The 280-nt window shown below is 41.4% G+C and overlaps 1 protein-coding gene across 1 annotated transcript in view; it reads right to left on the bottom strand.

Annotated features, from left to right (window-relative positions):
• The window catches only part of LOC119588689 (major facilitator superfamily domain-containing protein 12-like), a 36,240-nt gene that overhangs the window by 16,924 nt on the left and 19,036 nt on the right, over positions 1-280 (bottom strand). The window contains 1 exon segment of the mRNA XM_037937325.1: positions 158-273. Coding sequence (XP_037793253.1) covers positions 158-273 — 116 coding nt within the window.

Genomic DNA, 280 nt, shown 5'->3' with positions numbered 1-280 from the left:
ATCCCACCATAAACAAAAAAGCAAAAAAAACAAAAAAACTAGAAGACGTCCTCACACAACAAAAAAGGTATAACAAAAAAAAAAAAGACGCCCTCACACAACAACAACAACAACAAAAGTATAACAAATACACAGACGAAAACAAACGAATACAAACCTGGAAGAGGCAAATCATGAAGCCCAGCAAGAGAACGTAGCCGAAGCCAAGGGCGCCGAAGCAGATTCCGCACACGATGAAGATGAATGGAAAAGAGACGAGGACACAGATGGTGCCTGCGAC

This window comes from Penaeus monodon, chromosome 24 (genome assembly GCF_015228065.2).
Source record: "Penaeus monodon isolate SGIC_2016 chromosome 24, NSTDA_Pmon_1, whole genome shotgun sequence".
Classification (NCBI taxonomy): Eukaryota; Metazoa; Arthropoda; class Malacostraca; order Decapoda; family Penaeidae; genus Penaeus; species Penaeus monodon.
The sequence above is the reverse complement of the archived record's forward strand: the minus strand, read 5'-3'. Positions and strand labels throughout refer to the sequence as shown.